Source organism: Chiloscyllium punctatum, chromosome 13 (genome assembly GCF_047496795.1).
Source record: "Chiloscyllium punctatum isolate Juve2018m chromosome 13, sChiPun1.3, whole genome shotgun sequence".
NCBI lineage: Eukaryota > Metazoa > Chordata > Chondrichthyes > Orectolobiformes > Hemiscylliidae > Chiloscyllium > Chiloscyllium punctatum.
The window spans coordinates 85,552,396-85,576,199 of NC_092751.1; the positions used below are offsets into that span (position 1 = coordinate 85,552,396).

General features: G+C 40.0%; 1 protein-coding gene across 9 annotated transcripts in view; it reads left to right on the forward strand.

Annotated features, from left to right (window-relative positions):
- The window catches only part of shld2 (shieldin complex subunit 2), a 98,574-nt gene that overhangs the window by 66,711 nt on the left and 8,059 nt on the right, over positions 1-23,804 (forward strand). For 8 of the 9 annotated variants that reach the window (XM_072583069.1, XM_072583067.1, XM_072583074.1 and 5 more), the window contains 5 exons: positions 12,225-12,332; positions 14,800-14,994; positions 16,553-16,687; positions 17,673-17,879; positions 21,917-22,151. In XM_072583069.1, the coding sequence (XP_072439170.1) occupies positions 12,225-12,332; positions 14,800-14,994; positions 16,553-16,687; positions 17,673-17,879; positions 21,917-22,151 (880 nt within the window). Of the gene's footprint in view, positions 1-12,224; positions 12,333-14,799; positions 14,995-16,552; positions 16,688-17,672; positions 17,880-21,916; positions 22,152-23,804 lie in introns of those variants that run through there. The other variant, XM_072583075.1, reaches the window with a different exon arrangement.

Sequence of the window (23,804 nt, forward strand, 5' to 3'; positions counted from 1 at the left end):
ACCAAACAGATGGTTAAGGTAAAGCAGTTGATGTGATGTATATGGATTTCAGTAAGGCATTTGATAAGGTTCCCTAAGGTAGGCTATTGCACAAAATATGGAGACATGGTGATTTAATAGTTTGGATCAGAAATTGGCTAGCTGAAAGAAGACAGAGGGTGGTGATTGATGAGAAATATTGATCCAGGAGTTCAGTTACTAATGGGGTACCGTAAGGATCTGTTTTTGGTCCACTGTTGTTTGTTATTTATATAAATGTCCTGGATGAGGGCATAGAAGAACAAGTTAGTAAATTTGTGGATGACACTAAAGTTGTTAAGAGTTGTGGATAGTGACAAAGGATGTTGTCTGTGACAGAGAGACAGATAAGCTGCAGAGCTGGACTGAGAGGTGGCAAATGGAGTTTAATGTGGAAAAGTTTGAGGTGATCACTTTGGAAGGATTAGCAGGAATACAGAATACTGGGCTATTGGTAAGATTCTTGGTAGTGTAGATGAGCAGAGAGATCTTGCTGTCCATGAGCATAGATCCCTGAAAGATGACACCCAGGTTGAGAGGGTTGTTAAGAAGGTATATGGTGTGTTAGCTTTTAATTGTAGAGAGATTGAGGTTCGGAACCATGAGGTCATGTTGCAGCTGTACAAAATTCTGGTGCATCCACATTTGGAGTATTGTGTACAGTTCTGGTCACTGCATTATAGGAAGGATGTGGAAGTTTTGGAAAGGGTTCAGAGGAGATTTACTAGAATGTTGCCTGGTATGGAGGGAAGGTCTTGTGAGGAATGTCTGAGGAACTTAAGACTGCTTTCGTTACAGAGAAGAAAGTTGAGAGGTGACTTAATTGAGACATGAGATAGTCAGAGGGTTAGCTAGGTTGGACAGTGAGAGCCTTTTTCCTCAGATGGCAATGGCTAGCACGAGGGGACATAGCTTTAAATTGAGGGGTGATAGATATAGGACAGATGTCAGAGGTGGTTTCTTTACTCAGAGAGTAGTAGGGGTGTGGAACGCACTGTCTGCAACAGTAGTAGACTCACCAACTTTAAGGGCATTTAAATGGTCATTGGATAGGCATATGAACGAGAATTGAATGGTGTAGGTTAAATGGGTTTCAGATTGGTTCTACACATCAGCGCAACACCGAGGACCGAAGGGCCTGTACTGCACTGTAATGTTCTATGTTCTACCACCTCTACTGTGATGTGGACTGTCTCCAAGATATCACCACTAACTTCCACAAGTTCCCAAGTCTTCATGTCTTCCTCCATGGTAAACACACAGGAGAAGTATTCATTGAGGACCTCGCCCATCTCCTACGGTTCTACACATACATGTTCACTTTGGTCTTTGAGGGGCCCTATTCTCTCTATAGTTATTCTTTTTCCTTTAATATATTTAAAGAACCTGTTTGGATTCACCCAAATCTTCTTAGCCAAGGCTATCTCGTGCCCCCTTTTCACCCTTCTGATTTCCTTCTCCAGTAAAATCCTGTAACCCCTATTTACCTCTTGGGATTCTGTTGATCCCAGCTGCCTGTACCTGAGTCAAAGCTCTTTATTTTTTTCTGGTCAAAGTCTCAATATCTCTTGTCATCCAGGGTTCCCTACTCCTGTCAGCCGTGTCTTTCACCCTCCTTGTTTACTCAGTGTTCCAACATCCATCGCAGATTCACAACTCTTTGAGAGAAGTAATTCTTCCTCATCTCTATTTTTAATCTGCCACCTCTTTATCCTAAAAATATATCCTCTCATTCTCAATTGCCCCACATGGCAAACTCTCCTTTCTATATCTTCTTTTTCAATCCCCTTTAATATCCTATACATTTCAATTAGATCTTCTCTCATTCTTCTAAATTCTTGAGAGCATGGGCCTAAATTGCTCAGTCTCTCTTCATTACATGAAACCCTTATGTCTAAATTTATTGTAGTGAACCTTCTCTGAACTGTCTGCAATGCAGCTACATCCCTCCTTGAAGTAAAAAAGAAACTGTACATAATATTGCAGGTATGGTCTCATTAAAACCTTGTACAGTTGCAGCAACTCTTCCCTGTTTTACATTCTATTCCTTTGGCAATAATTGCCAAAGTTCCATTTGGCTTCCTTATTCTCTGCTGTACTTGCATACTCTGATTCCTGCACAAGGATACCCAGATCTCTCAAGAACCGAAGCACTCTGAAGTCTCTCTCCATTAAGATAATGTGTTGCCTTTCTATTTTAATCACACTTAAATTTCATGGGCCAAATGTTGGCTTATTCACCTAACCTATCGATATCCACTTGTAATTTTTAAAAAATTTCTTCATTGCTACTTACTTTCTCACCTTTTTGTTGTTATCTGCAAATGTGGCAATATTACTTTCTATCCCTGGATCCAAGTCTTTAATGTAGTTTGTAAATTGTTGCAGCCCAAGGACCAAACCCTTGGTACCTCACTAGTTACAAGGCGAAAGTGAGGACTGCAGATGTTGGAGATCAGAGTCAAGATTAGAGTGGTGCTGGAAAAGCACAGCAGGTCAGGCAGCATCGAAGGAGCAGAAAAATCGATGTTTTGGGCAAAAGCCCTTCATCAGGAATGAGGGCTTTTCTGATGAAGGGCTTTTGCCCAAAACGTCGATTTTCCTGCTCCTCTGATGCTGCCTGACCTGCTATGCTTTTCCAGCACCACTCTAATCTTGGACCCCACTAGTTGCACCTTGCCAACCAGAAAAAGACTTGTTTATCTCTAGTCTCGGCCTCATGTTGGTTAGCTAATCCTCTATACAAGCTAATACATCACCCCTAACCCCATGTGAGATTACCTTGTATATTAATCTTTTGTGCAACACCTTAGCAAATGCATCCGGAAGTACAGATATACTACATCGGCTAGTTATATCTTTGAATAACTTTAGCTGATTAATTGAACACAATTTACTCTTCATAAAACCATGCTGACTCTGATAGATTATGTTTTAACTTTTCAAATGTTAATATTATTATCTTAATAATAAATTCTAACAATTTCTCAATAACAAATGTTGAATTAGTTCTCTGCAGTTTCCTACTGACTGCCTCCTTCCCTTTTTGAATAAGGGCATTATATTAGCATTTTTCCAATCCAATGGAACCTTTCCAACGTCCAGGGAATTTTTGGATTTTATAACCACTATCCCTGCTACCAATTCTTTTAAGAACCAGTATGTCGGCCATCAGGCTCTAGGGAATTGTCTGCCTTCAGTCCCAATAGTTGACTCAGTACTTTTTCCCGATTGACGATGACATTATTATAACATCTTTGCTTTCTATAACAGGCATAGCCTTTTACTAGTGGGATGGTACAAAAGTCCTTCAATGAAAAATTGAGGTAGTGAATTGATTTAGTTTTTCTGCCATTTCTGTCTTCTCCGCTACTATCTTGCCAGCCTCATCCTCCAAGGGACCAACCTCAGCTACTCTCTTCCCTTTTATATGCTTAAAGAACCTAAAGAAGATGCCTGTGATAAACTCCAACAGCACTGAGTTGCTCACTAGAAGAGTAGCCAGAGAAATATTAGCAATATCTTGCATATGATAACAAGGAAAGAAGTTCTCTTGGCTGCCACAATGCAAGCACAATTAGATGTCTATACTTCCCTCAAGGTGAATAGGTCTCCTGATTTTATGGTTCAGCTCTGTAATTGAACTTCATAAACATGAGTGACCAATATCCATATACTGATGTGTCACATACATTTGTTTTACACGAGAAGCGTTTTGTTTTTCTCACTGCATTGACATACCCCGTCTACATCAAGGATGTTTCGCTTTACCTGTACCACACAGATGGATTGCTGACACGCCACCAGAGAAGTGTTGGGGTTGTAGTTTATGGCATGCAGCAACCCATTGTAAGGACAGTTTATTTTGTTCTCCAAATAGTTTGCTGATTCAAGCTGATTTTTTAAATTATCCTATGTTTTATTTTTGACCTAAAAGGGAAGACTTTTTTTAAAAATTCATTCATGGGATGAGGGTGTTGCTGGCTAGGCAGTATTTATTGTCCATTCCTAATTGCCCAGAGGGCAGTTAAGAGTCAACCGCATTGCTGTGGGTCTGGAGTCACATGTAGGCCAGACCAGATAAAGATGATAGCTTCCTTCCCTTAAGTGATCCAGGTAGGTTTTCCCAATAATCGACAGTGGATTTATGGTCACTCTTGCTTCCAGGTTTTTAGTGAATTCAAATTCCACAGTCTGCCATGGCAGGATTTGAACCCAGGTCCCCAGAACATTATCTGGGTCTCTGGATTAACAGTCTGGTGATAATGCCGCAAAGCCATTGCCTCCCACAGTTCTTTTTCTCAACAAAATATTAAACTGAAAAATCAGGAGATTTTATAAAGGCAGACTGTGCAAAAAGACAAACTGTTGTTTATCATTTTTCTCATTTAACATTGTTTTCTTACAATAAATTTTAATTTGTTTATGAATTTTAGTTCTGTTTCCCCAACCTGTTTATTTTCCTCCGAACAAAACTGGTTCAGGATGTTCGTTTTTCATGACTGGGTTCCCAAATCATTTTGTCTCCAATCCCCAGATAACTGCCTATGGGTTCGGCCCAAATTAGCATTCAGCACAAATATCACAAAATGATCATGGTATCACCATAGATTTATAATGTCATAGAATCCCTACAGCGTGAAAACAGGCCATTCGGCCCTACAAGTCCACATGACCCTCCGAAGAGTAATCCACCTAGACCCATTCCCCTACCCTGTCAATCTACACTTACCCCTGACTAATGCATCTAACCTACACATCCCTGGACACTCTGGGCAATTTAGCATGGCCAATTCACCTAGCCTGCACATCTTTGGGAGGAAATCGGAGCAGACATGAGGAGAATGTGCAAACACGGCACAGACAGTCGCTGATACTGGAATCAAATCCAGGTGCCTGGTGCTGTGAGGCAGCAGTGCTAACCGCTGAGCCACCGTGCTGTCCTAATGATGCTGTCAATATGATGACTCTTAATTTGTGCTTTATTGAGCAATGATCCAACCATTCCCTAACCATCCACCCTTGTTTCTAAACAATCATTGTGCATGCATACAGGTTTAGAATGGTTATGGGAAAAGGCAATCGATCAAGTAGAGAAATAAAAAGGAGGGCAAATTTCAATCTAGGTAGATTGATTCAAAATTTGTAGGCAATGATGATCGTCATAGAGATGATGTTTAAATTACTGAGTAGAGGCTTTCCCGTCTGGAGAAAAGAAGGGCGTCCTAAGATAGAATTCCCTGGATGACTAAAGACTTATAGGTTAAATTGAGACAAAAAAAGAAAAGAGGCTTATGGCAACTGTAATGCTATTAGTACAGTAGAGAACCAAGCTGAATAAGAAGTGATCGAAAAAGGGGAATAGATGGGACAAAGCCAAAGTATGAAATTGGATGAGCAGTTAACATAAATGGGAACCCAAAAGATTTGTGTATCTTTCATATTTCATATATAAATATTTCTATGCAAATAGTAGTCAAAGAAATGTGGGACCAATTGGGGATTAAAAAGAAGAGGTACATAATCGTTCTTTTGTATCTGACTTCACTATCAAAGACCATGCTGCCAGATAGGTGGAAAAGTGAAGGCACTTAAAGACATTGGATAGAGTCATAGAGTCATGCAGATGTGCGAACAGAAAGAGACCCAATAAACCAATTATCCATGCTGACCAGGTATCCTAAATTATTCCAGATCCATTTGCCAGCAGTTGGGCCCATATCCCTCTAAACCCTTCCGATTCATATACCCATCCAGATGCCTTTTAAATGTTGTAATTGTACCAGACTCTACCACTTCCTCTGGCAGCTCATACCATACACACACCACCCTCTGTGTGAAAAAGTTGCCCCTTCAGTCCCTTTAAAGTTTTTCCCTTCTCACCCTAAACCTATGTCCTCTAATTCTGGACTCACCCACCCCCAGGGAAAAGGCCTTGTCTATTTACCCTATACGTGCCCTTCATGATTTTGTAAACCATTGTAAGATCATCCCTCAGCCTCCAACGCTCCAGGGAAGATAGTCCCAGCATATTCAGCCTCTCCCTATAGCTCAAACCCTCCAATCCTGGTCATGATTTGGAGATGCCGGTGTTGGACTGGGGTGTATAAAGTTAAAAATCACACAACACCAGGTTATAGTCCAACAGGTTTAATTGGAAGCACACTAGCTTTCGGAGCGACACTTCTTCATCAGGTGATAGTGGAGGGCTCGATCGTAACACAGAATTTATAGCAAAAATTTGCAGTGTGATGTAACTGAAATTATACATTGAAAAGTTATACATTGAAACAGACAAACAATTTCTCAATGTATAATTTCAGTTACATCACACTGCAAATTTTTGCTATAAATTCTGTGTTACGATCGAGCCCTCCACAATCACCTGATGAAGGAGCGTCGCTCCAAAAGCTAGTGTGCTTCCAATTAAACCTGTTGGACTATAACTGTGTTGTGTGATTTTTAACTTCCAATCCTGGTAACATCCTTGTAAATCTTTTCTGAACCATACCAAGTTTCACAGCATCTTTCCAATAGGAGGGAGGCTAGAATTGCACACAATATTCCAAAAGTGGCCTAACCAACGTCCTGTAGAGTCACAACATGACCTCCCAACTCTTATACTTCCTAAAATTTGCAAGTCAATAAGTTTCATCCCTTGCCTTCAACCACCAGAGGGTGGTGTTGTGATGTATAAATGAACAAGAATCAGCTGTCCTGGAAGTTGGAAAGTATATAAATCAGTTCTGCTTTATTTATTTTCAGATTAACCATTTTATTCTCCTCAATTGCAGCCTCAACAGTTGTTTTTACTTGATTGTACAGGATCTTATATGGTTATTGTGGAGTAGGGGGTTACTTAGAAACAAAAATAAAAATTGTTGGGAAAACTCAGCAGTCTGACTGCATATGTAGAGAAAAAAGCCGAGTTAACATTTCAGGTCCAGTGATCCTTCTTCAGAACAGTTAATAAAACTTTACTCTCAGAATAACGACTGAGCATGTACATAAGGAGCTATGTCATAGTAATGTCAGGTCATATAGATCATGTAGCCTTTACCTGTAAGGTTTCAGAAGATGGAGAAAGCACAGTAGCTCAGGCAGCATCTGAGGAGCAAGAGAGTCAATGTTGCCTCTTTCGGTTCCTTCATAATGAAGGTTTAAGCCTGATATGTCAACTCTTTTGCTCCTCAGATGCCTCCTGACCTGCTGTGCTTTCTCCAGCACTACACTTAATCGACTCTGACTTCTTCAGCATCTGCAGTCTTCACAATCTCCTAGATTTCAGAAGGTGTTCTGTCTTTATTTCCCTTGTACATGTTAGGTTTAATAAAATCTGTCAGTGTATGACTCATTTTACTATGTAGTGGGAAACCGTGACAAGACCCACAGAATGAGAGGTAAGCACCTAGGAGTGCCTGAAATGTAGAGACACCACAATGCTGTGGATGAAGGATGAGGCCTGCCCAGTTATCCAAACCCAGAAATGGAGGAACCACCAGGGAGAAGTTTAGTGGTGCCAGGAAGCAGTGAGTGACCGACTTGAAGGCCCACTTAGGTATCATACTGCAGAGAGGGAAATATTAAACACAGCAACAGAAAGTCCAAACCAAGGAATATGACAAGCAACGAGCCAATAAATCAGAACAGTGCATAATAAATTTCAATACTTCAGAAATATTTGCAGATAGAGATAACTGCGCAAGAGATCAACCCAATGCTCAAAAGATATAGGAGCAGAATTAGGCCATTCGGCCTATTGAGTCTGCTCTGCTATTCATTATGCCTGATATACTCCTCACCCCCATTTTCCTGCCTTCTCCCCATAACCCTTCAACCCATTACCAATTAAAATCTGTCTTACTCTTCCTTAAATTTACTCACTGTCCCAGCATCCACCACATTTTGGGGTAGCAAATTCCACAGATTCACACTTCTTTGGGAGAGGTAGTTTCTCCTAAACTCTGTTTTAAATTTGCAACCCCTTATCCCAAGACTAGGACCTCTTGCCCCAGGATGCCCCACAAGAGGAAGCATCCACTCCATGTCTATTTTATCCATACCTTTGACCATCTTGAATATCTCAATTTGATTTCCCCTCATTCTGCTGAAAACAGCAAGAAAGAAAAATAAGCATTTTGACCACCATTGCTCACAAAGTAAATCCACCAAAGCCTTACCTTTGCTAGATGCTCGAGAATACTTCAATGGTGCTAACCAGACTGCGTATTAGATAAACTGGCACCAGCATTAACATACCGGTTCAGGCCTCAATAAAATTCCAACAAAGGCCAGGTCTTAGAATCTTGAAGTCACACAGCATGGAAACAGACTCTTCAGTCAAATTTATCCATGCCGAACAGGTTTCCGAAACTAAACTAGTCCCATTTGCCTGCATTTGGGCCATTTCCCTCTAAACTCTTCTTATCCTCATGCCTGCTCAAATGTCTTCTGATTGTGCTCATCTCTACCACTTTCTCTGGCCATGATTTGGAGTTGTCCGTGTTGGACTGGCATGGACAAAATTAAAATTCACACAACACCAGGTTATAGTCCAACAGGTTTATTTGGAAGTACAGGCTTTCAAGGCGCTTCAATAGCTAGTGCTTCCAACTAAACCTGTTGGACTATAACCTGGTGTATGATTTTTAACTTACTCTGGCCATATACACACCACCCTCTGCATGAAAAAGTAGCCCCTCAGGTCGCTTTTAAATCTTTTTCCTCTCACCTAATACCTACACACTCTAGATTTGGACTCAGCCACCCTGGGGAAAAGACCTTGGCTAGTCACCTTCTCTATACCCTCGTGACTTTATCAACCTTTATAAAATCAACCCTTAGCCTCCTGTGCTCCAGGAAAAAAAGTTGCAATCTATCCAGCACCTCATTATAATTCAAACTCTCCAGTTTCGGTAACATCCTTGTAAATCTCTTTTGCACTCTGTCCCATCTATTAACGTCATTCCCAAAACAAATTGACCAGGCCTGTATGCAGTACTCTAAATGTGGCCATACAGTATCCTATACAGCGGTACCATGACATGCCAAATCATGTACTCAGTGCTCTGACTGATGAAGGCAAGTTTGCCAAACACCATCTTCACCGCCCTGTCGACCTGTGACACCACTTTCAAGGAACTATGTACCTAAACCCCTAGATCTTTCCGTTCGATGGCACTACCCAGGGCCGTACCATTAACTGTAAAAGTTCTGGTTGTAAATTTGCTTGCTAAGCTGGAAGATTTATTTTCAGACATTTCATCACCATGCTAAGTAACATCGCCAGTGAGTCTCAGAGGTTGGTAAATGGGGCACAAATTGATGTGTTTATTGATGGTGTTCCGGTTTGAATGCTAGGCCTCTAGGAATTCCTGTGCGAGTCTCTGTTTATGTCCTAGGATGCATGTGTTATCCCAGTTGAAGTGGTGTCCTTCTTTGTCTGTATGTAAGGATATTAGTGATAGTGAGTCATGTCTTTTGATGGCTAGTTGGTGTTCATGTAGCTAGTTTTCTGCCTGTTTGTCCAATGTAGTGTTTGTTGCAGTCCTTGCATGGTATTTTGTAAAATTTGGTTGTTTGTATAGGGTCCTTCAGGTTCATCAGCCGCTGTTTAAGTGTTGGTAGGTTTGTGGGTTACCATGATGCCAGGGGGTCTGAGTAGACTGGCAGTCATTTCAGAGATGTATGGTAATGTGGCTAGAGTTTCTGGGCGAGTTGTGTCTGCTTGTTTGGGTTTATTGTTTAGGAATCGGCAAACTGTGTTTATTGGGTACTCGTTCTTCTTGAATGTGCTGCATAGGTATTTTTCTTCTGCTGCTCGTAGTTCCTGGGTGCTGCAGTGTGTTGTGACCCATTTAAATAATGTCCTGATGCAGCTCCATTTGTGGGTGTTGGGATGATTGCTTCTGTAGTTAAGTTTCTGGTCTGTGTGTGTTGCTTTCCTGTAGACGCTGGTCTGAAGTTCTCCATCGTTCCACTGTGACATCTAGAAAGGGGAGTCTATTGTTATTCTCCTCCTCTTTTGTGAATTTTATGCTGGTAAGGGTATTGTTAATGACGTTGTAGGTTTTCTCTTATTTGTTCTGTTTTATGATGACGAAAGGTGTCATCCACGTAGCGGACTCAAAGTTTGGGTGGATTGTGGGAAGAGCTGTTTGTTCAAGTCTCTGCATTACTGCTTCTGCTAAGAAACCTGATATTGGTGATCCCATGGGTATTCCGTTGATTTGTTTGTAGGTCTTGTCATTGAAGGTGAAGTGGATGGTGAGGCATAGGTCTACTAGTTTGAGGATGTTGTCGTTGCTGATAAAGTTGGTGCTGTCTGGTGTTTGCGTCCTTGCTTCCTCTACTAGTGTGGCCAGTGTTTCTTTGTCAGGCTGATGTTAATTGATGTGAATAGGGCTGTTACCTCAAAGGAAACCATTATTTTGTCCTCTTCTATCTTGGTGTCTTTGATGATATTCAGGAATTCTTGGGTGGAGTGAATGGGGTGGCATGAGTCTTCTACTAGGTATTTCAGTTTTCAGTGGAATTCCTTAGTCAGTGTTCCAGGTAATGTGACTATGGGTTTGAGGGGGGGGCCTCTGGTTTGTGTACTTTAGGTAGTCCATAGAAGCTGGGTGAGTCGGATCCATCCAGTTTCATTTTCGGGTGATCTGTCTTGTTAGTTTATCCTGACTTATGATGTTTCTTCAAAGAGGCTGTGACACAGTTTTCTAGCTGTGGAGTCAGGTCTGTTACCACCTGTTAGTAAAGTCGATGTATTGTACATGTTTGGTACTGGTACAAACACTTTTCTCAACAGACAAGGCATAATGAATCTAAGTGTATAACAATATTATTAAAACTTTCAGCTCCTATTTCAGTGTAATACTCTGTTACGTACCAGGAAAAGTTTAATTGACACAAGCAGGAGCTGGGGTGACTACTAATTAATTTATAAATCTTTTATACCACCCTGGAGTTTAGGGTCTAAACAGCTAAATACAAAGGTAAAAGAAAATGGGTACATTAAGATGCCCAAATTGAAGGAATGCAGAGACTTTGAAGGATAGTACAACTGGAGGAGCTACTGAAATAGGGATGCATTTGAAAACAAGGATGCGAATTTTAAATTCATAACATTGTTTGGTTTGGCTAAGTGGTCTTTTCTTGATTCAACATTTCTCAGAGTTTGAAGTCCTGTATGAGCTTTGACTCAGAGGAGTACAGGGCCTTGACCATGTTCATGATGCTTTCAGACCAGTGCCAGTCTGTGATCTCAACGTAATTTCTCTGGATCTATTGGCTAATAAGAGCAGCTAAAATTTATTCTGAGTTAGTTGATTTAGATTATCTACAATAAGTTAGGAAATTGTTTCCATTGCTAATTGAGAATTACTCGATTACTGACTCACAAAAACCATAATGAAAGAATTTTTGAGAATTTAACCTTTTTGAGTAGCACAGTTACACCACAAAAAGATTCAACTCCAATAGCCCAGATCAAGGTTGTATGAAGTGCAAACTTAAATTCCATGCTCAAATCAAAAACTACGTCTTGAGACTAAAATGCTACCCGCTGGGCCAGGTTGTGAAATGGAGGTAATTTGTGTTAGAATTTAGAATATGAATTTTCTTCCCTAAACCGTCTCTTCTGAAAATAGTAATTTACACAAATCACCTTGGACTTTTGAGGAATAAATTTAATGGTTTCTAATTTAGCACTGAAGATACAGAACAATATATACAAAATATGTTGGAAATCTGAAACGAATATGGAGAATGCGGAAGAACTCAGCAGGCCTGCCAGCATCAGTGGAGTGAAATAGAGTTAATGTTTCAAGTCCAGTACAACTCTTCTTCAGTTGTTACAGACCAATATGTGTTGGAAGAGGAGATTGAGAAAAATAAACAAATAACACTGAGGTCCAGTATGTTGTACTAATGCAAGAGCACGTATGCAATACAAAAGCATTAATATAAAAGCGCACCAGCAAAATCATCTCAACTCTGCTGAACCCAGTGATTTCTTCCAGTTGTCTACATATCTACGAATTTTAAAAAAGGTAGAACAGCATCTCACCTTTACTGGAGACATCTGTTGGACCATTAAAATATTAAGTTTAAAACAAACATCAATCCCTCAAATATTCTGGAAAGTAAGGTGGGCTCAAGGTTCCTTTGTTCTGATTGGTGATTTATTTGTGTTTCTGCCCATTCAGATGTTGTTGTACATTGCGACCAATGTCAGGGAGAGGAGTTGTTGCAGTCCACCCCAAGGAGCAAAATGATCAAGATGGGACCTTGCTTACAGATTCAAATAGCTCAATGTAAGTGATGTGTTCTTAGTAATGAGAAAAAAAGGGATATTAATAGCTGTCTTTCTGATATAACGCAAATTCGCTGTAACCTGATTGATGAATTGGGGACACTGTTTCTAAAGCGCAAACTTTTAAAATGTGTTGACTGTAATGTGCTTACATGGCCAACACTTCAAGCGCTGTTTCTGAAGCGTGATTTTTCTACAATGCTGGGTTGCACAAGAACACCACCATTGCATTGTAGAAGAACTACCTGTACTTCAGGGTTGACAAATGCAGTAGAATGTGCAGGATGTTGCCAAAATATTGCAGCATTTGTTTCCAGAGACCGTGGTACTGAGATAGAAAAGCTTGAATGACTTATAATTGCCATCTGAACCCAGAGTATCTTCTGCCACCACACTGGTGAAGGATGTTGGCACAGTTAGCACCATTGATAGTTACCTGGAACTGGAAGCCAGCTCCAACTCCCATCTTTATGTGGATGCATGGTGCCACTGACAACCAAGGAAACCTCACTACTCAATACATTTGAAGTTCTGCTCATTGCCACTCTGCCACTTCACTCAGCATCCTCAGCTCCCTGCTTGCCCATTCATTCTTCTCCTTCGTTCAGCATCCTTCACTCTACACTTGCCCATTGACTCCTCTGCTCTCCTTCACTCAGCATCTTCAGCTCCCTGCTTACCCATTCAATCCTCTACTCTCCTGCTTCAGTCAACATCCTCAGCTTCCTGCTCTCCTTCTCCCCACTGTATTTGACTTCCCCACTCACAGCTTCATTCCCCCACTCACCACTTCATTCAATGTCTCAATTGTCCGTTCAGTACCTCTCTGCAACCTCACCTAAGTCCCTGGCTGGCCCACTCCCATCCCTCACTGAGTCTCCGTACCGCCTTACTCTCTCACTGCTTAACCATGAACTACAGGGCAGTAGTGATTGGAGGATTGGGTACATGGGCATCACATGTTAGAACTGGGGCAGTAAGCAAATTGCAATCCCAGGATTTGAATTCATTTAAAATATTTGAAAAGAACACTCATTTTATTACTCCTATTGCAGGCACCTTGCTATGGCACCCCTGGCAGTTACATCACACTCAATGTGACTATGTGGGTATTGGCTGTGCACCCTGCAGTTGCAACAGCAGCAGTGCAGCCTAATAGAAAGGGCAATTGCACCACGTTGGATGAAGTCTCCCAGAGTCAGTTTTATTTTCAGCGTGACTCAGGCTGTTATAATAGTGCCTTGAAAAAGTCTACCATTTAAGGTTGTGTTTCCATCTCACAGGAGATCAAAGATTTTAAGGAACAGGTGGGACAGTGGAGTTAAAGTCCAAAGGTCACCTGTTATCATACTGAATAGTGAGGTAGAAAAGCTTATGGTCTACCCCTGTTTCTATTTCTTGTGTAATCTAATATTAATAGTGAAAACTTACAGTTTTACCTATAACCTGGATGTCAATCCAATAACTTCCGCTTTACTCTGAATTTCTGGTGGATTAATCCTTCTTACGGGTAATGTATTGGCAAGGGTAAGAAAATGTGAAAATTAAGGATCAATAAATATGATTGTTATTCAGAGCTAGAAGTCAGGGTAAGTAGTACAAGCTGCTAGCCAAGTTAAGATTCAGGGTGAGTTTAAATGTTGACACTGAGGTTAGAATAAGACCAGATGTTGAGATTGGAAATCAAAGAGAGTCCAGATGTCAAGATTAGAGTTTAGAATACACCTTGGTATGAAGACTGGGGTTTAGGATAAAACTGGGTGTTGAGACTGGGGTTCATTACTTATCTGGATGTTAACACTGAGGTTTAGTGCACTCCTGGATATTGAGACAGAAACTTAGGATGCGTCCAGGTATTGAAGGTTGGTTTTCAGCAACTTTCTGGCTGTTGAGACTTGGGTTCAGGAAATCTCAAAATTATAATTAGTATTCAGGTGCACAGATTTAATTATTTATTGAGTTTCTGAGTCAAATTAAAATTTGTTCAAGTTACCCTTATATCTTGTTTTTGTAGGCATTAGGTTGAGTGATATCCAAATTACAAGCACTGGATTGAGTTACACAATCAAGAAGTTGTTTGAAAGCTCCCAATGTCTGTTAGGAAAATTGGGCTTATAATGTCGAACAGCAGCCCTGTTCTACAGCAACAGCCATAGACTCACTAACTTTAAGGGCATTTAAATGGTCATTGGATAAACATATGGATAAAAATGTAGGATAGATAGGCTTCAGATTGGTTCCACAGCTCGGTGCAACATCAAGGGCTGAAGGGCCTGTACTGTGCTGTAATCTTCTGTGTTCTGTCACGTTGAGCCCTAATCCTTGTAATATGATCAAAATGTCTCCCATCAATTCTAATACCAATAGTTCAAAATTGGTGTCAGTTTAATTGTGAAACTTTATCGCGTTAATTTTGTCTGTTGGATATTTATCTGTGAGCTAACTTTTCCTAATGTTTTATTTTTAAGGGTCCCAGACTGTGAACACAATGATATTGAAGGAGCTTATAGCATATATTTCAGCTCAGCACTCCTATCTTTTGATTGTGGAGCCCACAAACTCTCAGCGCCTAGAGTCCATGCAATATGTGAACATTAATGAATTGCAACCAGGCATGGTAGTACACGTGCGACTCAAAGTTGTCCTCATTACTGTGATGTCAGGTCTGTGCCCTCTGATTTTTCCTACTTCTTTTCCTGGTGTTAGTTTCCTTTCTGTTCTGAAAGATCAACAAGTCCACAATCCACAGGCACTTGTGCCTCCTACCCTAGAATCTAACTTAAAGTAATTATGAACACTAGGTAGTTTGGCAAGGATAGCTTAGGATTATACAATTGTCTTCTCCAAACAACCCTAAGGAGCACAAATTCTAGTATTTCATCCTTCTCAAGCTAATTCTCATCTGAGTGGCAGCAAATTCAGCACAGACTGGAAATCAGTCGTTGCTGATTTGTCCAACCTTTTGGACGTTAGACCTCTATCTAAGGTTTTGATAATCTAATACCTCTTTATGTGCCTTGCTGTCAAGATTTTTTTAACATGTCACTGCTGAGTTACTTGGAACATCTTGCGATATTAAAAGTATAAAATAAAGACAAATTATTGTTGTTGATTTCCTTACCAAATGAAAGGCCTATTGTTCCGTGATATGCCTACCCTATCAATGGTTGGCAATCATGTGCTATTCAGAGCAAAGGTTTTTTTTTAAATGCTTATCATGGCGAAGAACATCTGCTGGAGAATAGAACACTGGTGAAGAATGACAATTTGCATTTGTATAGCTGTTTTACTTCATGTATTTTCCTGAGAAGCTGCACAAGAGCGTTGTTGGAGAAAATATAACACTTAAGGAAATATGAGCACAGGTGGCCAAGCATTTAGCCAAAGATATGGACATTAAGGAATGGCTTAAAAAAACAAGAGATTTGCAGAGATTTAACAGAATTCCAACAGGCTAAAGTCATTGTTTCTAATGGAATGGTTTAAGGGAATAAGAAATGCACGAGAGACCATTCCCTGATTCTATAGTCTTCTCTTAATCAACATCATTTTATGATTCTATGATCATTAAAACAGACTGCCTGGTCATTGTCATATTGCTGCTAGTGGGTTGCTGTTTTGGTTCCCTCCAATACAACTGTGATTACACGTCTAAAGTAGTTCATTGGCTGTAAAACAGTTGTGGTCGCAAAAAGCACTACAAAAACATAAGTGTTTTTCCTTCAAGTTTGAAGGAAAAAGGCTGATATTCCTACTAGTTCTCAGAAAAATTTTTGATGACAAACATTTTAATTCAATGGTTCAAAATTTATTCTGATACTTATTCTACTCAAGCAAGGCTTCCTTACATTAGCGACATTTTAAGTTAAGCCTTGTAAATTTTTCAGTGTTAGGTATGTAATTTACATAAAAGAATAAAAGGTTAGAGTGTGGAAAGCTCATGGAGAGCTGGAGCCAGGAATGTTAAGAGACATGTAAGTAATCTGAATCATCCAGAGTTACCATCTCTGAATGCTACCCAGTGACCCAGACACAAATCGCATGTTTTTGTTGGGTGAGGACCAGCTCAGAATAAAGTCCAATATCATTTGATCTCTGAACACTGGTCGTTAACAAACAGATTCAAACACTTCCATTATTTGGTGTTTCTGATCAATAAAGTAGTTGTGCGTTACTGCAGCTAGTGGTGCACTGTATAATGTAACATTACCTTACATACAGAGAGCACCTACACATACCGTGGAAAGAAACAACAGAAGATAGTGCTGAGTGTGGAGCAAGTCAAAGGTCACCCAAGCACCTTGACACTTTGGGGAAGTAAGATTGCCTGGCACTCTCGGATTCAAAAGAAATTGGGTAAGAAAAGCACAGCATCTAAATTAGGGAATGGCAAAGGAATTATGATGGACCATGTATGGAAGCAGTGAGAGGAGATTTAGATGGACAGTGTGCAAGAAATTACCAAGTTTAAATGATTTAAAGTGTGTGTAAGGAGTGACTGAAGAAGAATGATGGATTGTGTTTAAGAAAATTGGAGGAGTGTGTATGTTTGGAGTGACAGAGGGAAATTAATTAAGGCTTTCTTAGGTGTAATTAAGGATAGATCTGTAAATGCACTTGAAATAATGAAGGACAGTTTAGGTAAGGAGTGATGAATAGTTAATAAAGATTGTTATGTAATGATCATTGATTAGTAGGGAGCCTATTTTCTATCCCAGTTTTCTTCCAATAATTCTGAAGCTGCTGTTTCTTGTTTGCTAAATCAAGATACTGAAAGTTATCAGACCATTTAACTAAGAGACGAGTGGTGAATGTAGAGACTTGCTGAATCTTGTCCTCATAAAGTGTAACTGCAAAAACCAATGGCATTTGACCAACAGCAGTATTCATGGCTGAGTTTTGCAATCAATAAGCTGCACTAACTAACCCTGACACAGATCAGTTAATTCAATGAAAACTGGACATTGCCCCTGTCATTTCCAGTTCTGGTTGGACAGTGCTACATTTCTACTATCTCTAACCAATTAATCTGATAGCTCTGCTTCTATTTACCATTGTTTAGGGTGTAGGTATGCTCGCTGAGCTGTAGGTTTGATATCCAGACGTTTCATTACCTGGCTAGGTAACATCATCAGTGGTGACCTTCTAATGATGTTGCCGTTGATGATGTTACCTAGCCAGGTAATGAAACGTCTGGATATCAAACCTACAGCTCAGTGAGCAAACCTACACCCTAAACCTCACCCTGAGCTACAAACCTTCACAAACCTTGCAAAAATTTACCATTGTATTTATTGTTAATATCTATGGCCTATTATTGCTGCATCTCCTGGTATTTTAGGTCATGTTTGGGACTTCCGAGATCTGCTTGTCTTTCAAAATTCTATCACTGGAGACCTAGAACTGCACTCCACACCTTGGTCATCCTGTGAGTGCCTGTTTGATGATGATGAAAGAGCCATTGCATTCAGGAACAAGTACCAATCCAGTGACACAGCATCTGTTAAAGTAATGGACCTTTCCACTCTGCTACATACCAGGTATTCAGGTGTGTATATAGCCATTTAATGGGCGACAGCATCATAATCAAGGGTCACTGAATGACAAGTTTTGGTTAAGAGTGAGGTTAGACATATTAATATGAGAATTATCACTCCAATTTCTTTCTCCTTACCTCGTTTTATGCATCTTATCTGACATAGCTCATTTCTGTGTGTAAATGCATAACAGTAAAACTTCTCAATCCTTATCCTGGGTTTCTGAGAAAAGAAAATTGAATTTCTGTAGCACCTTTGACAATGCCACAATGTCCCAAAGTGTTTTACAGTGAATAAATACTGTTGTATTGTCGGAAACATTGCATAGTTTGCACATAGCATAATTCAACTTGAACTCAATAAACATGACTGGTGTTAAGAGCTACTCTAATAGCCATACAACACAGAAATGGACCTGGCAGTTCAACTCGTCCACGCTTACCAAGTTTCCCCCAAACTAAACAGTCCCACTTGCCTGCATTTCACCCATATACCTCAAAACCTTTCCTATTCATGTACCACCTTCTGTGTGAAAATATTGCCTCTCAGGTCCTTTTTAAATCTCTGTCCTCTCACCTTAAAAGTATGTCCCCTAGTTTTGAATTCTTTCTTCCTAGGCAGCAGACATTTGCTATTCACCTGATATATGCCCCTCATGATTTTATAAGACTCTTTAAGGTCACCCCTAAACTTCCAACACCCCAGTAAAAAAAAGGTTCCAGCCTCTGCTCATAACTCCAAGCCTCCAGTCCCGGCAACATCCTGGTAAATCTTTTCTGAACCCCCTCCTATTTAATAATATCCTTCCCAATGTTGACCATTTAACTATTTTGATTGTTGTAAAAACCCATATGGTTTACTAATGTCCTTAAGGAAAGGGAATATGCTATCCTTACCATGTTTGGTATGCATATAACCCCAGACCCACTGAAATGTAAGTTGACTTCTAGCCACCCTCTGAAATGGCCTAGCAAGCCACTCAATTCCAGGGCAATTGAGAATGGGCAGTAAATGCTCACCCAGTTAGCAATGCCCCCATCCCATGAACAAATTAAGAAGAAAAAGTTGATGGTAAGCAGAACTCTACAGACAAATTAGCCTAACATTGTAATAGGGGAAATGTTAGCATCCATTATTAAGGAGATAGTTAGTACCTCTTAGGAAATCATAATACAATCAGGCAGAGTCAGCAGGGTTTCGTAAAAAGGAAACCATGTTTGACAAATTTATTAAGGTCCTCCTGAGAATACAATAAGCTGGCTGGCTAAAGAGGAGACAGTAGATGTCGCACATTTGGAATTCTAAAAGCTGCTACGTGGAAAGTTACGGTACAAGATAAGAGTACGTGATCTGCATGCGATATGGTGCTCCGGATACTGGATTGGCTTATTGACAGGAAGCAGAGAGTTCGGCTAAATGCTCCTTGGTTTCGTACTGGCTGCATGTGTTCATAATATGAATCTGATGCCCTCCCTTTGTCAGTTTTTTTCCACCTTCCTTGAACATATGAATTAGGAACAGGAGTTGCCATTCAGCCTGCTCTTCCACTCAGTAAGGTCACATTACCGTTGACTCCTGACAACCTTTTGATTCCATTGCCCAACAAAACTTGCCGTAAAATTTTTAAATAACCACCCCCCTCCCCCCCCCCACCCCACATCTACCACCTTCTGAAATGAAATTCCAAATTGCTTAATTTTTGGGAGAAGGGTTTTCCTCATTTTTATCCTTAAAAGGCAAATTCTAACTTTAAAACAGCGTCCCCAAGCCTACACTCACACACAAGAAGTATCATTGTTGTTGGTAACTGCACCAATCCAGGCAATTAGGAAATATTCTATCACACTCCTGACCTATGATTTGTAGATGGTAGATAGGCTTTGGGGAGTCAGGTAATGAGTTATTTGCTGAAGTATTCCCAGCCTCTGATGTGTTTATTGTAGCCATTGTAATTACTTGGTTAGTCCAGTTCAGTTTCTGGATTTGGGTGGAGAGAGCAAAGACATGGTAGGTAAAATTTGCAGATGATACCAAAATAGATACAAGGCATGTTGTGAAGAAGACATAAGATGGTTGCAAATGGATATAGATAGGTTGATTGAGTGGTCATCCTTTTAGGACAGAATTTTTTTTCTTGTTTTGGAACTGTATTTCGGGAAAGAGTGGAGGCTGGATCATTCAATATTTTTAAGATAGAGATAGAGAAATTTTTGTGAGGCAAGAGTCTTAAAGGTTATTGGAAGTTGATAGAAATGTGGAATTTAGAACACAAATAGATCAGTCATGATCTTATGTTATGGTCGTGCAGGTTCAAGGCTCCAAATGGTCTGCTACTAGCTTTTATGTTCATATGTAATTTTGACACATTTTGTAATATTATCAGTGATATAGAATATTCCAAATATTCACAAACATTTACATGAAAAAATGTCTTATCTCTATTCCAAATTATTTTCCCCTTATCCTGAGACAGTGATCCCTTATTCTAGATTCTCTGGCCAGATGAAACAATATCTTAGCATCTACTCTGTCAACTCCCATCATAATTTGGAATATTTGAGTAAGATTACCTCTCATTCTTCAGAACACCAGAAAATATAGACCCAATTTACTCAACTCCTTAGCACAGGGCAACCCATTCTTTCCAGAGACTAATCTAATAAACCTTTGTTGTATTGGTTCTACTGCAAGTATATCCTTCCTGAAATACAAATACCTAAACTGCTATCAATATTCCAGATGTAATCTCAAAAAAGCCCCTAACAATTTTGCAGACTTCTTTCATCTTGTGCATCATACCCTTTGTAGTAGAAGCCAACATTCCATTTGCTTTCCAATTCTTTGCTCTACCTGTATGTTAACGCTTTGTGTTTCTACAGTGATAACATCAAAGTTTCTCTGACAATTAACACACACAAGTTGTACACTTTATAAAAAGTTATTGATTTTTTTTATTCATATGGCTAAAGTGGCCCTTCTCACATTATGCTCCATCAACAAATGGACTTTATTGCTCATTTGTTTAACCTGTCTATCCTTTTGCAATTTCTTTGTGGCCTCTTTGCAGCTTGTATTTCCACCTAGATTTGTACAGTTAATAAGAATTACTCTCCAGTCATAAATTTGGATTGTAACTAGTTAAGACCTAGCATTGATCCTTCCAGCATTACATAAATCACATGAAAATTCCCCATTTTTCCTTACTTTTTGTTTCCTATCTTGGAATTAATTCTGTCTCCATGATGATCTTATCACTCCCCAATCCATGAACCTTTCAATATCAATCTTTTGTATGGTACCTAACTGAATAATTTTGAAAATCCTTGCATATTACAATAACTGGTTCTCCTTTATCTACCCTACTAGAGTCATAGAGATGTACAGACAGAAACAGACCCTTCGGTCCAACTTGTCCATGCCGACCAGATAACCCAACCCAATCTAGTCCCACCTGCCAACACCTGGCCCATATTCCCTCCAAACCCTTCCTATTCATGTATCCATCCAAATGTATTTTTAATGTTGCAATTGTACCAGCTTCCACCACTTCCTCTGGCAGCTCATTCCATATACGTACCACCTTCTGCATGAAAAAGTTGCCCCTTAGGTCTATTTTGTATCTTTCCCCTCTCACCCTAAACCTATGCCCTCTAGTTCTGAACACTCTCACCCCAGGGAAAAGACTTTGTCTATTTATCCTATCCATGCCCCTCCTGATTTTGTAAACCGCTACAAGGTCACCCCTCAACCTCCGATGCTCCAAGGAAAACAGCCCTAGTCTATTCAACCTCCTTATAGCTCAAATCCTCCAACCCTGGCAACATCCTTATAAATCTTTTCTGAACCCTTTCACGTTTCACAATATTCTTCTGATAGGAAGGACTTATCAAACAGGATTTCTCTTTTGTAAAACCACATTGATTTGTTCTAACCATGCTGTGCTTTTCTAATTATATTGTTAAGTATTTTTTAATTAACGATTCCAACATTTTCCTAGTGGTTGATTAGGATTCCAAGCTAGTTAACTTCACTACTTCTCTCTTTACAGGAACCGTTCAATTAAAGACCCACATAGCAGCAATGCAGTGGCATATCCATTCCACCCATATCCCCTTGTTCAAAATTGATGCCTTCACTCCAGTGGAGTCAGCCTTTGGCTCACTGATCCATTTTACATACTCCGGCTGTGGAAGCTGTGGCTCTGAATTGGGATTTGATGAAAATGGTATCTACCAGCAGTGCATTCCATGCCTACCAAAGAGCACTGTAAAAGTCTTTTACAGGTAAGGATTCTGACAAAAGTTCATTCCAAAGGTTTCCATCACGTTAGGACATAGTACCCATGGTAAAAGATAGTGTGTTGCAAGTCGCTACATTGGTGATGCAATAAGTTCAAAACCTACAAGAAGAAGCATAGAGTCATAGAGATATTCAGCATGGAAACAGGCCGTTTGGTCCAACTTGTCTATGCCGACCAGATATCTTAAATAAATCCATTTGCCAGCATTTGATCTATATCCCTCTAAACACTTCCTATTCATATACCCATCCAGATGCTTTTTAAAAATTGTAATTGTACCAGCCTCCACTATCTCCTATGGTAGATCATTCCATGTGTGAAAAGGTTGCCCCTTCAGTCCCTTTAAAGTCTTTCCCTTCTCACCCTAAACCTATGCCCTCTAGTTTTAGACTCCCCCCATCCCAGGGAAAAGACCTTGTCTATTTACCTAATCCGTGTCCCACATGATTTTACAGACCTCTATAAGACCATCCCTCAGCCTCCGATGGTCCGGGAAAATAGCCCCAGCCTATTCAGCCTATTGTAGCTCAAATACTCCAACCCTGGCAACATCCTTTTCTGAATCCTTTCAAGTTTCACAACATTTTTCCTTTAGCAGGGAGAACAGAATTGCACACAGTATTCCAACAGTGGCCTAACCAATTTTCCTGTACAACCACAACATGACCTCCCAACTCCTATAATCAGTGCTCTGACCAATAAAGGCAAGCATACCAAATGCCTTCTTCACTATGCTATCTACCTGCAACTCCACTTTGAAGAAACTATGAACCTGCACTTCAAGGTCTCTTTGTTCAGCAACACTCCCCAGGACCTTACTATTAAGTGTATAAGTCCTGCTCTGATTTGCCTTTCCAAAATGCAGCACCTCACAATTATCTAAATTAAACTCCATCTGCCACTCCTCAGCCCATTGGTCCATCTGTTCAAGATCCCGTTGTACTCTGAGGTCCACTACACCTCCAATTTTGTTGTCATCTGCAAATTTACTAACCATATCTCCTATGTTTACATCCAAATCATTTGTAAAATTATAAAAAGCAGTGGACCCAGCACTGATCCTTGTGGCATACCACTGGTCACAGATCTCCAGTCTGAAAAGCAACCTTCCACCACCCCCTGTCTCCCACCTACGAGCCAGTTCTGTATCCAAACAGCTATTTCTCCCTCTATTCCGAGTGACCTAACTTTGCTAAGCAGTACAGATAATTGTGAACAATATGTATTAGGCAATCTAAAGCTAGAGACCATGAGGATAAACTAATAATACACCCAGGAGGGATTTCTTTCCTCAGTATTGGGAATACGTAGTCCTTAAAAATTCCAATATGAAGAAATCTGTAAGAAATCGGACAATTTCTGGGATTTCTTGAAATATTCTAAAAAAACGTAGTGTGTTACAGTTTACGAAACATTAGCTGACATTATAGAGAGAAGGTAAGGAAGCTTTTAACGGAGATAAGAAGTGGTTATTTTGCTGGGCAAACTGGTTTAGGGGAGGCTTTGTTCTGAAGATTACCTGTGGGAATTGAGGTTACTGGTTTTCCAGTGATAAGGAATCTGATTATAGTCAAAGAGGATTTCTAACTGACTTTTATGTGGACTCAAATCTGACTTGAAAATCTCATCAGTTCTT